The following is a 12,098-nucleotide window of genomic DNA, read 5'->3' as shown; positions in this document are numbered from 1 at the left end:
ATACGTCAACTTAAAAGCCATCCAGCTTAACCACTCAATAACTCTCTCTCTTGTCTTCATCTGTTCTCCAGCTCAAGACAGCTGGGACCATGTGCCGAGAGCCGGCCGGATCCTGCGACCTGCCTGAATACTGCACAGGGGCTTCCCCCTATTGCCCCAGCAACGTCTACCTCCTAGATGGCTCAATGTGCTCCTACGGGGAGGCTTACTGCAACAATGGCATGTGCTTGACCCACGAACAGCAATGCATCCAGCTGTGGGGTCCAGGTGAGCGCCTCACCTGCCCCACACATATCCTTCCCTCTCTGCACCTTTCCTACACAGGGGTGGAATCTTCTGAGAATCGTGATGCCAAGCTCACCGGCACAGATTCCTTTTCTAATGCCCTCCTTGATCTTGAGAAGCAAGATTATTATTATTTATAAAATAAACCCCAGTTCTGCTACATATACAATGATCTCTTTTTTAAATGCACGGGTAATTATTATTATTATTATTATTATTATTATTATTATTATTATTATCTATACCCCACCCATCTGGCTGGGTTTCCCCAGCCACTCTGGGAGGCTCCCAACAAAATATTAAAAACACTATAAAACATCAAACATTAATAATAATAATAATAATAATAATAATAATAATAATAATAATAATAATAATAATAATAATAATACATTTTATTTATACCCCCCAGCCAAGACTCAGGGCAGCTAACACCAGGTATAAAAACAATTGATTAAAATAGAACTTAAAAACAAGATTAAAATACAACATTAAAATGCAGCCTCAATTCAGTAGAAACTCAAATCATGCTCACTTCCCTAAACTTCCCTAAACAGGGCTGCCTTCAGATGTCTTCCAAAAGTCAGATAGCTGTTTATTTCATTGACATCTGGTGGGAGGGCGTTCCACAGTGCGGGAGCCACTACTGAGAAGGCCCTCTGCCTGGTTCCCTGAAACTTTCTTCTCACAGGGAGGGAACCGCCACAAGGCTCTCGGAGCTGGACCTCAGCGTCCGGGCAGAACAATGGGGGTAGAGATGCTCCTTCAGGGATGTTAAGGGAGGGGTAGTACCTCTGGTCGGGGGCATATCACGCTACCTCTGGGGTAGTTTGTCCACCTTTGGTCCCCACCCTGCACTCAGCTCTCACCTGTGGCTCTTAGAAGCTGTCAGCATGCAATAAGGGCCACACCCTGGGAATGGCTTCGACTGGCCGGTTAAACCAGGTGAGGGGAGCCACTGGGTTGCAAACCCTTTTGAGTTAGGAACCCTTCATGCAAAGACAGGCTCTGGCACGTTGAGCGGATGAGACCAAGAGTGGGGCCAATAGTCAAGAAGGCGTTTCTGCACGTGGTGTAGGAGGAGTGATTCCCAGGTGGGGCTTGTCCACCTGGGAAGGAAGCCTATCTAGGAGAAGGAAAGCTCTGGTCCTAAATTTGCGGGATATCTTCAGAAGAAGAAAAAGTAAGGAGCAAACTCTAAACAAATCCACTCTGTCCCTAAGACAGTTGGATGGCGCCTTTCCGGAAATTCCTGCACCAATTGCCTTCTCTGTTTTCCTTTGGGCCATACTTTGCAGGCTTGTTCTTGGGACACAGGTGGTGCTGTGGTCTAAACCACTGAGCCTCTTGGGCTTGCCGATCAGAAGGTCAGCAATTTGAATCCCCACGATGGGGTGAGCTCCCGTTGCTCGGTCCCGGCTCCTGCCAACCTAGCAGTTCGAAAGCACGCCAGTGCAGGTAGATAAATAGGTACCACTGCGGCAGGAAGCTAAACGGCGTTTCTGTGCGCTCTGGTTTCCACCATGGTGTTCCGTTGCACCAGAAGTGGTTTAGTCCTGCTGTCCACATGACCCAGAAAGCTGTCTGTGGACAAATGCCGGCTCCCTTGCCCTGAAAGCGAGATGAGTGCCGCAACCCCATAGTCGCCTTTGACTGGACTTAATTGTCCAGGGGTCCTTTACCTTTACCTTTTTACTACCCAGGCTTGTTCCCCAGAGAGGTCGCTTTGGCACTGCTAACACAGCAGTTTGACGTCACCCTCAGAGGCGCACTCCATTGCTTCTTGAGACATATGGGTGCCAACAACAGATATTATTATCTGTACAGTCATACCTCATGTTACATTTGCTTCATGTTACGTTTTTTCAGGTTGCGTCCCGGAAGTACTGTAAAGGGTTACTTCCGGGTTTTGCCACTCGCAAATGCGCAGAAGTGCTAAATCTTGCTTCGCGCATGCGCACAAGCACCAAATTGTGCCGCGCACCTGCACAGATATGGCACTTCAGGTTGCGCGCTTTTCATGTTGCGAACAGGCCTCCGGAACAGATCCCGTTCACAACCAAAGGTACCACTGTATAACATATGCACGTTATACAGATAGACACCTATTCCACAGCTTGAGGTACAAGGAGCAGAATCTTCCCCGATAGTAATCTTAAGTGATTTTGCAGATTATACTGCGGTGGTTAGTCTTTCAGCTAAGCACCCTCCGAGTAGTTCAGCACTTCAACAACATCTTGAACACACCACAGTATTTATGGGCACCAGATTGTGCATTTTGGCTGGAACTGACCGTCCACATATTTTATTTTAGCTAAGGAACAAGCACCATCTTCTGGAGAGTTTGGGGGTTGCAGTTTGGGTGTTGTCATGCTGGCTTTGTGAGAAAAAATAATGCATGTGATTACGGGGTTTGATAATTTGTTACGTGGAAATTGAGCAATAAAAATATTTTTTAAAAAAAACAAAAGCAAGTAAGTTAAGCGAATCTGGATATGCAGAAGATACTCAAAATAAATTTAAGGAACTGCAGAAAGGGGGAAGGAAGTCAAGTTTTGAAATGTCAAAATGATTGCAGAATCGGTGAAATGCATGTATTTGAAAAGTATAAAAAATAAATAAATTAGAAAGCATTCCAGACACACACACCTTCTCCCAGAACCCGGCGGGTCTTGAAAGTAGGAGAGCAAAGAGCTCAAAGACAGAGGGCATGTAGTGGCACCCGTAGAGGAGATGATGTTGATGATGAATGGGGAAATGGGAGTCACTTGGGACAACTCCATTATCCAAGAGGCTGGGTTCCAAAGAGCCAGTGTGGTGTAGTGGTTAAGAGCGGTAGTCTTGTAATCTGGGGAACCGGGTTCGCGTCTCTGCTCCTCCACCTGCAGCTGCTGGGTGACCTTGGGCCAGTCACACTTCTCTGAAGTCTCTCAGCCCCACTCACCTCACAGAGTGTTTGTTGTGGGGGAGGAAGGGAAAGGAGAATGTTAGCCGCTTTGAGACTCCTTAAAGGGAGTGAAAGGCGGGATATCAAATCCAAACTCTTCTTCTTCTTCTTCTCTCTCTAAATACTGAACTAAAAGCGGATGGTCAGAAACTTTCCTTGTCTTTGTACGTTCCTGGGCACCCGGCTGTGGGAGTTGCTTGCGAATGGAGAGATGTGCCTTTTGGTGGCCCCATCTCCTTGAGCTCACTTCAACTCTGCTTCCACCTACAGGTGCCTGGCCGGCTCCTGATGCTTGCTTCCGGGATGTCAACCGGGCGGGTGACATGTATGGCAACTGTGGCAAGGACCGCCACGGCAACTACGTCAAGTGTGCGTGGAGGTGGGTGCTGGTCTGGAGGCATCACAATGTGCAGACTCTGGGCTTGTCCAGTTGACCAAAGCTGAACTCTGGCGACCTCCAGATCTTGTTGGTCTCCCTTAAAAGCACCCAACATGGCCCGCAATCAGGGATGATGGGATTGTGGTCCGGCAACGTCAAGATTGGCCAGCCCAGGTGTTGAGATGCTATCCTAAATCCCTGTGGAAAGGGCAGTTCTCAGCATCCCACGCTTGTCCATCTAATCCCAGAAGAAGCCAGATGTTGTTGAACAGCAACTTCTATCATCATCCCTGAGCATTGGCCATTTTGGATGGAGCTGATGGGAACTGGAGTCCAAGTTCGTCTGGAAAGAGCTAACTTGGCTATCCCTGATCTACCGTATTTTTTGCTCTATAAGACATACTTTTCCCCCTTCAAAAATTAAGGGGAAATGTGTGTGTGTGTTATGGAACGAATGCAGGCTCCTTGGCTTCAGCGATAGCAACACGAAGCCTCCAAAGTGCAGAGTCTCCCCGCACCCCGGAGGCTTTGCATTGCTTTCGCTGAAGCTGCCTGAAGCCCCCGGAGCGCAGCGGGAAGTCCCGCTGCGCTCCAGGGGCTTCAGGCAGCTATCCGCAAGCCTTCAGAGCGCACCAGGATTTCCCGCTGCGCTCTGAAGGCTTGTGGATAGCCGCCTGAAGCCTGGAGAGCGAGAGCGGTCGGTGCACACCGATCCCTCTTGCTCTCCAGGCTTTGCTTCGCTGGAGAGGCGCTGCACAGTTTTCCCTCTCTGTGCAGCACCCCTTCAGCGAAGCGGGAGGAGAAATGGAAAGGACTTCGCTGAAGGGGCGCTGAGCAGAGAGGGGGAGAATCCCCCCCCCCGGTTCTCCCCCTCCTATGGTCTGGTGCATCCTATGGTCCGCTGCGTCCTATAGAGTGAAAAATACGGTAATCTAAGCCAAAATAGCTGTACCCCACACTTCAGATGAAGTTACCAGGGCAGTTTATACCATCAAGGGGATGGTGTGACCAGGATGTATGTTAACCTCCTGTCCTCCTCATCTGTCTGGCACTGTCTATCGCTCAGCCGGCTTGTCATTTGTGCCACGAGAATGTTCCCCAACATCATCCAAGTGACTTCAGCAAGCATTTCCGTTTCAAATATTCTGATTATTTCTACTTTTAGTTAAGTATTTTTATTTATTTGCTTGATTTTTTGGGGGAGGACAGCTGTCCCCCCCACCCCTGGCTGCACCCATGGGAGTGATTCCCCCCATGAAGAAAGGTTGTAGCATTTGGGACTTCTGAGTTTAGAAAAAAGGCGAGGAAGAGGCGACAAAGTTCATAAAATTATACACGGGGTGAAGTGGGCAGGGAAACGTTTTTTTCTCTCTCTCATAGCACCAGAAGTCATGGGCATTCAATGAAGCTGAATGGTGGATAATTCAGAACAGATAAAAGAATGCAGCACAATAGTTAAACTATGGAACTCCCTGCCACAGGAGAAAGGGATGGCCACCAATTAGGCAAATTCGTGGAGGGGGGGGGCTGTGGGTGGCTACTAGCCAAAGTTGGAGGCAGCAATGCTTCTGAATCCCCGTTGCTGGTAACCACAAGATAAGAGAGGTGGTCTTGTGTTTGAATCCTGATTGTGGGTTTCCCATACGTATCTGGTTGGGCACTGTGAGAGGAGGATGCTGGACTTAATGGTCCCTTGGCCTGTTCCAGCAACTCTGCTCTTACCTTCTTACTTCCTGAATGGGGCAACTGTGCCCCTGAAGGATCAGGTGCGCAGCCTGGGAGTCATTTTGGACTCACAGCTGTCCATGGAGGCGCAGGTCAATTCTGTGTCCAGGGCATCTGTTTACCAGCTCCATCTGGTATGCAGGCTGAGACCCTCCCTGCCCGCAGACTGTCTCGCCAGGGTGGTGCAAGCTCTGGTTGTCTCCCGCTTGGACTACTGCAATGCGCTCTACTTGGGGCTACCTTTGAAGGTGACCTGGAAACTACAACTAATCCAGAATATGGCAGCTAGACTGGTGACTGGGAGCGGCCGCTGGGACTACATAACACCGGTTCTGAGACATCTGCGTTGGCTCCCAGTATGTTTCCGAGCACAATTCAAAGTGTTGGTGTTGACCTTGAAAGCCCTAAACGGCCTCGGTCCAGTATACCTGAAGGAGCATCTCCACCCCCATCGTTCTGCCCAGACACTGAGGTCCAGCTCCGAGGGCCTTCTGACAGTTCCTTCCCTGCGAGAAGCGAGGTTACAGGGAACCAGACAGAGGGCCTTCTCAGTAGTGGCACCCACCTTGTGGAACGCCCTCCCATCAGATGTCAAGGAAATAAGCAGCTATCCTATTTTTAAAAGACAGGGAAGACAAAGTTACAGGGAACCAGGCAGAGGGCCTTCTCAATAGTGGCACCCGCCCTGTGGAACGCCCTCCCGTCAGATGTCAAAGAAATAAACAACTATCTGACTTTTAGAAGACATCTGAAGGCAGCCCTGTTTAGGGAAGCTTTTAATATCTGATGAATGATTGTATTTTAATGTTTTGTTGGAAGCCGCACAGAGTGGCTGGGGAAACTCAGCCAGATGGGCGGGGTATAAATAAATGATGATGATGATGATGAGCGGCTAGCCTTCAGGTCCTCTCCCAGCTCCGATGTTCTCGTTCCTTCTAGAGATGCCAAATGCGGGAAGATCCAGTGCCAGAGCTCGGCTGCTAAGCCCAAAGGGACCAACACCGTTTCCATGGACACCACCATCCGCTTTAACGGGCAGGAGATCAAGTGTCGTGGGGCGCTGGTTTACGCCACCAAGGATGACGAGGGGGACATGTCCGACCCGGGGCTGGTGATGACGGGGACCAAGTGCGGAGATGGAATGGTGAGGGTTTCCCGGGAAAAACAGCAGAGGCACCCAAACTCAAAGGGTGCGCTTTATAACACAATATCAAAAGGCTGCTGTGTAAAGTTTGATGTTTTGTTATGGTATTTTAATGTGGTGGAAGCTGCCCAGAGTGGCCAGGACAACCCAGCCAGATTGGCGGGGTCTAAATAATTAAATTGAATTAAATTAAATTAGGGTTACCAGATGTTCCCGGGGACAGTCCCCAGATTTGCAAATCTGTCCCCAGGAAACATGGCAGCGGTGTTATGTACTGAAGTTCTCACCCTGACAAGCGGCAGCCTCAGCAGCCTGCAGCCAGCCTGGTAGCACAGTTGGCTCTGGCTGGCTTCAGGAGCTGCTCGCTGCCTGCTGCTATGGAGCTCGCCATTTTTTCCTTGCTGGAACTTCCGGCAAGGAAAAATGGTGGGCGCCACAACAGCAAGCAGCTCCTGAAGCCAACCAGAGCTAACTGCTCTACCAGGCGGGCTCCGGACTACTGACTGCCGCTGCCACTGCCAAAGGGGAACCGGGGACGTCTGGCAGTACAGATCTCCTGCCCCCTTCCCCCTTTGTTTTGACTGATCAGGGGAGGCTCAGGAGTTGTGGTCGGGCAGCCGTTGCCCAGTTTTTTTTAAAAAACTGTGCATTTATGTTTCGCAGGGTGCGAAAGAAGGGCTTTGCACCTTTATACAATATTCATGTGTGCTTGGGCCCAGGGTCTTTTGCCTCACCATCCCCACTACTGACTCCCTGTTGCTACTCAGCTTCAAAACAACAACAACAACAACAACAAAAACATCAACAAAGGGTTCCTGGGTTCATGGAAAAAAATCTCATAACCATGAATTAATGCCTGAGTTTTCTTCATAATACATTGGTCCTTCTATCCTTTTCTGATGGGGCAACTTAGGATGTGGATATGAATATGGTAGTCACCTATAATTGCACGTTACTTTGCCCTCTTATGTGTTTCTTGAACTGTGTTCTATTATATTTCCTTTCTGTGGTTTGTTTTTTTTAAACTGGGGGGACCACCAAGTTATGAAAGTGTTTGTTTTCAGCTGATATATGTAATAAAGACTGATATACGGGGGGGGGGGGATTAAATTGATCAGGAAGACCAAGACTTTAATAAAGAATGGGGAATTTTTAAAATATAATTTATCTTAAAAACCATTGTAAACAGATAAAATTGTTAGTGGGATTGGAATAACACTTGTAATGTAATGAAGAACTACGGAAATAACGGAGATACAAAAATTTGGATTCATATAAAAGGAAAGGATTAAGAAAAGGACCCACAATGGGGAGGGAGGAAGTCCAAGGGATTCTTTCGAATCTTGTTTTTACATATTATGTTATTAAAGGTAAAGGGACCCCTGACCATTAGGTCCAGTCGTGGCCGACTCTGGGGTTGCGGCGTTCATCTTGCTTTATTGGCCGAGGGAGCCGGCGTACAGCTTCCGGGTCATGTGGCCAGCAGGACTAAGCCGCTTTTGGCAAACCAGAGCAGTGCACGGAAACGCTGTTTACCTTCCCACCAGAGCGGTACCTATTTATCTACTTGCACTTTGATGTGCTTTCGAACTGCTAGGTTGGCAGGAGCAGGGACCGAGCAACGGGAGCTCACCCTGTCGCGAGGATTCGAACCGCCGACCTTCTGATCGGCAAGTTCTAGGCTCTGTGGTTTAGCCCACAGCACCACCAGCGTCCCATTATGTTATTATGTGAATGTAAATATTAATTTGGAAAATGAAATGAAATGAAATGGCCGTGTTGAACTATTGGGGCATTGCAAGCCTGTCTGACTCGGAGGCCATTTTGATTGCAGGTTTGCAAGGACCAGCGCTGCCTCAACGCCTCTTTTTATGACCTGGACAAGTGCACCTCGAAATGCCACGGCCACGGGGTGAGTCACCAGCTGCCGTCTTAGCTTCTCTTCTGGGAAAGGGCTCTAGGTAAGGGGTGTTGTTGAAGAAAAACAACCACAATACACCAGTGAGAATGAGGCATCCCCTCCAAGGCACCTTTTATTCATTTTTGGCTGGGTCAGGAAATCATTCTGCCTGAACGTTGAGGGCTCGCAATTGCATCTTGAGCAGAATTCGAATAATGTACCAGTTTCTGGAAACCGCATGCGTGTGGGGGGGGGGGTTGCCAGAGGAATCTGCTTGACTGCTGTGAGGACATGATGCTAGTCCAGCAATGGCCAAACTTGTCCCTCCAGCTGTTTTGGGACTACAACTCCCATTGTCCCTAGCTAACAGGACCAGTGGTCATGGATGATGGGAATTGTAGTCCCAAAACAGCTGGAAGGCCAGGTTTGACCCAGCCTAGACTTGTCCTGCGTGATAGACTCTCTTCATTTTAAGTTGAGTGCATCTTGGTGGGTTGTGGTTTTTTTTTTTGGGGGGGGGGTGCCTGCAAACAGTAGTTTGGCAAGCTTGAGCCTCACTCCGCAAATCTCTTCCAGGTCTGCAACAGCAACCGGAACTGCCACTGTGACGCAGGGTGGGCTCCTCCGTTCTGCGAGAAGGCGGGTCTGGGAGGCAGCGTTGACAGTGGCCCCGTGCAACACGATAGTGAGTCCCGGGAGGCGCTGTATGTGTGTGTGTGTGTCATCCCTCCCACTCCTCGCCATTGCAAATCCAAAGGGTGCAATGCTCTGGAAGCCAGAGAGACTGAGAGCCCCAGGAGTGGAGAACCACAGGCAATGAGGACTGCATGTGGACCTCCAGTCCTCTTTACGTGGCCCTCAGGACTCTTCCAGGCCACACACACCCTCCCCAGTCGCACCCTTCTGGAGTGTGTTTTCCTGGCTGGGATGTGTCCTTGATATCTGTCAATGCCTCTCCGAAGACGAGAACGAGTGGCAAGGAAGGAGAATCTGACTAAACATCAGGAAAAACTTTCTGACAGTTTCTCTTCTTTCTCTTCTCCTCATAGCCGAGTAAGATTGTTTTCCATAAACACGGTTTTAACAATGAGTCCGTAAGTGACTGTGGAGGCCAATTCTGGATCCACATGTCCTTCCACAGTGGGGATATTGGTTTTTGGGTAGGAGTTGATCACGGTGTGGATTTGCCAAGTGTGCCTTCCTCTTAGCACGTTTCTCCCTTGCGTCCTGAGTTCAAGTGTCTTCAAAGCCCATGACACCTTTGGTAAAGGCTGTTCTCCAGTTGGAGCGCTCGTAGGCCAATGTTTCCAATTGTTGGTGTTTATACTACATTTTGTTAGATTTGCCTTGAGACAGTCTTTAAACCTTTTTTGTTGACCACCGGCATTACGCTTTCCATTTTTAAGTTCGGAATAGAGTAGTTTTCTGACCGTAAGAGCTGTTCAACTGTGGAACGGTCTCCCTCAGAAGATGGTGGACTTCCCCTTCCTTGGAGGTTTTCGAGCAGAGGTTGAATGGTCATCTGTCCTGGATGCTTGAGCTGAGATTTCTGCATTGCAGGGGGTTGGACTAGATGACCCTTGGGGTCCCTTCCAACTCTACGGATCAAGGGTCTGGAAACTAAGCTTAATGAGGAAGGGTTGAGGGAGTTGGCTATGTTTAGCCTGGAAAAGAGGAGGCAGACAGGAGATATGAGAGCCATCTTCAAATATCTCAAGGGAGAGGGAACAAGTGGGTTTCCCCCCTGCTCCAAAGGCTTCAAGTGATGATGATTAATATTAATATTAATAGGTTTATCTACTGTCCTATACCCGGAGGTCTCAGGACGGTTCACAGAAAAAGATCACAACATATATAATCAGAATAAAAACAACAACCCAATAACACACACAGCCCAGAAAAGAGCTGCATTTTAAAAGGGTCTAGGATGTCAATCACTAAGGACGTGGGTGGCGCTGTGGTTAAATCAGAAGGTTGGCAGTTCGAATCCCTTCAACGGGGTGAGCTCCCTTTGTTCAGTCCCTGCTCCTGCCAACCTAGCAGTTCGAAAGCACGTCAAAGTGCAAGTAGATAAATAGGTACCGCTCCAGCAGGAACGTAAATGGCGTTTCTGTGCGCTGCTCTGGTTCACCAGAAGCGGCTTTGTCATGCTGGCCACATGACCCAGAAGCTGTACGCCGGCTCCCTCAGCCAATAAAGTGAGATGAGCACCACAACCCCAGAGTCGGCCACGGCTGGACCTAATGGTCAGGGGTCCCTTTACCTTTACCTAGGATGTCAATCAGGTCATCCACAGGCCTGGTTATAAAGGGATGTTTTTGCCTGACACCTAAAGGTGTATAATGAAGGTGCCAGGCGAACGTCCTTGGGGAGAGCATTCCACAGACAAGGGGCCACTGAAGAGAAGGCCCATTTAGTTCCAATTAAACATCAGGAAAAACTTTCTGCTGTTTGACAGTGCAGGAGGTTGTGGACTCTCCTTCCTTAAGGTTTTTAAGCAGAGGTGGGATGGCCATCTGTCTCAGATGCTTTAGTTGAGATTCTTGCATGATGACTCTCAGGGTTCCTTGCAACTCTGCTATTCTATGATTTGCTTACCTGAAAGGAGAATAGACAGGGTTCTGTTCGTGAGAGTGAAAACCGGCCTACTTGGCAAAGCCCAAATGTAAATGAGTTGCTCCACCTACTTTTGCTTCTGGCCCCTGGAAGGCTCCCCAGAAGACAATCTGGCCCTCTGGCTGTGAAAGTCCCCTCCTCTTCATGCCATACCACAATCACTGGGAAGAATCGCCCCGTGTTCCTGTTTCATGGAGCTCTTGCTTGACAAAGAAATAGTGAAATATTGACATATAGTACAACGATAGCTTGTGATGCCTGGTTATAGAGAGGGAAGGAATTGGTAAATTAATTTTGGCCAGTGCAATGTGGCTATAAATTGTAATTTGCCTGTTAGAGTGATGGAGCACAGATTTTTTAAAAATACTTCTGCTGTGTTTTATGGCCTATTTATAAAAATGAACATCAGCCTCTTCAATATATCCCATGCTGTTGCAAAATGATGGGCTTCTGTACTTCCAACCCCCTTGTTTTCTGTAAGGGCAAAAAGCCCCAAGGTGGAGGATTTCCTCCACATGCCTCTCCTTTAAGCGTGAACCTGAGAATCCAGGGTGTCCTTGTTTAATTTTATTAGGCTGTGCTGGTTCTGATGTTTTTATGGGAAAAGGAAAACCCTTCTAACCACGAGAGGTTATTAAATGGTTATTTTGCATTCTTTCCAGTAATGAAACACCCCCCCACACCCCTGGATTAATGTTTTGATAAAAAAAGCCAGATTATTAAAATTTGGTCCAAATGAGCTATATCAGTTCGTGAATCAGTTGAAAAGTGAAACAAACAAGTTTAATTTTGAGCTGGTGGGTGCCACTAGTTTTAGAAGTTGTGTTGTGCTGCTAAACCAGCCTTTACCAACCGGGAGCTCTCCAGATGTTTTGAACTACAACTCCCACCAGCTCAGTCCAAAACACCTGGAGGGCACCAAGTTGGCAAAGGGTGAAATATTATTATTATTATTATTATTATTATTATTATTATTAGTAGTAGTAGTAGTAGTAGCAGCAGTATTAGAATTAGAATTAGAATTAGAATTAGAATTAGAATTAGAATTAGAATTAGAATTAGAATTTATATACCGCCCTATACCTGGACGTCTCAGGGCAGT

The 12,098-nt window shown here is 48.1% G+C and overlaps 1 protein-coding gene across 2 annotated transcripts in view; it reads left to right on the top strand.

The window, feature by feature from the left end:
* ADAM33 (ADAM metallopeptidase domain 33) overlaps window positions 1–12,098 on the top strand; it is a 94,303-nt gene that overhangs the window by 70,142 nt on the left and 12,063 nt on the right. For both annotated transcript variants that reach the window (XM_081206985.1, XM_081206984.1), the window contains exons 14-18: window positions 72–267; window positions 3,503–3,611; window positions 6,276–6,480; window positions 8,315–8,392; window positions 8,957–9,065. In XM_081206985.1, the coding sequence (XP_081063111.1) occupies window positions 72–267; window positions 3,503–3,611; window positions 6,276–6,480; window positions 8,315–8,392; window positions 8,957–9,065 (697 nt within the window). The remainder of the gene's footprint in view (window positions 1–71; window positions 268–3,502; window positions 3,612–6,275; window positions 6,481–8,314; window positions 8,393–8,956; window positions 9,066–12,098) is intronic.

The sequence above is a fragment of the Podarcis bocagei genome, assembly GCF_964188305.1.
Source record: "Podarcis bocagei genome assembly, chromosome: 9".
Classification (NCBI taxonomy): Eukaryota; Metazoa; Chordata; class Lepidosauria; order Squamata; family Lacertidae; genus Podarcis; species Podarcis bocagei.
This window is presented reverse-complemented; position numbering and strand designations above follow the sequence as displayed.